The 548-nt window shown below is 60.0% G+C and overlaps 1 protein-coding gene across 1 annotated transcript in view; it reads left to right on the top strand.

The window, feature by feature from the left end:
- LOC102040299 (epithelial discoidin domain-containing receptor 1-like) overlaps positions 1-548 on the top strand; it is a gene marked incomplete at its 5' end in the record, with an annotated part of 25,250 nt that overhangs the window by 4,923 nt on the left and 19,779 nt on the right. Inside the window, one exon of the mRNA XM_014311536.1 lies at positions 10-144. Within this exon, the coding sequence (XP_014167011.1) occupies positions 10-144 (135 nt within the window). The remainder of the gene's footprint in view (positions 1-9; positions 145-548) is intronic.

Below are 548 nucleotides of genomic sequence, written 5' to 3'. Positions count from 1 at the left end.
TCCGCCGAGGCTGATGTCACCGGAGGCTCCGCCTACGCCCTGGCTGGCCCCGCCCACAGCCCCGCCCACAGCCCCGCCCTCCCAACCTTCCCTCGGGACCGCCTCCGCTTCCGGGAGAAGCTGGGGGAGGGGCAGTTCGGAGAGGTAAGCCACGCCCCCGCAGAAAGCCATGCCCACATTGAGGCCACACCCATTACGGCCTAGCCACACCCCTAAAGGACTTTAGCCATGCCCCTAAATTAATTGTCAGACTCCTTAATGGTTTTGCCCCGCCCCTTATCAAGGCCACACCCACTATTGATTGGCCACACCCCTTTTGGAATTGGCACCGCCCCTTATTAATGCTTCACCCCCATGAATTTGGCCACACCCACCCCATTGAAGCCCCACCCACATTCATCTATTTGGCCCCACCCAGCTGATGTTTAACCCCACCCACATTGAGGCCACGCCCCCTGCGTTTTAGCCCCTCCCCATTTCTGAACTCCCACCCCTTTTCTATTGACCCTCTTGTGTTTGACCACGCCCCCTTTGATTTGGCCCCGCCC

This window comes from Geospiza fortis, unplaced genomic scaffold (assembly GCF_000277835.1).
Source record: "Geospiza fortis unplaced genomic scaffold, GeoFor_1.0 scaffold1223, whole genome shotgun sequence".
Taxonomy (NCBI): Eukaryota; Metazoa; Chordata; class Aves; order Passeriformes; family Thraupidae; genus Geospiza; species Geospiza fortis.
Note: the sequence above shows the minus strand (reverse complement) of the source record. Positions and strands in the feature narration are given on the sequence as shown.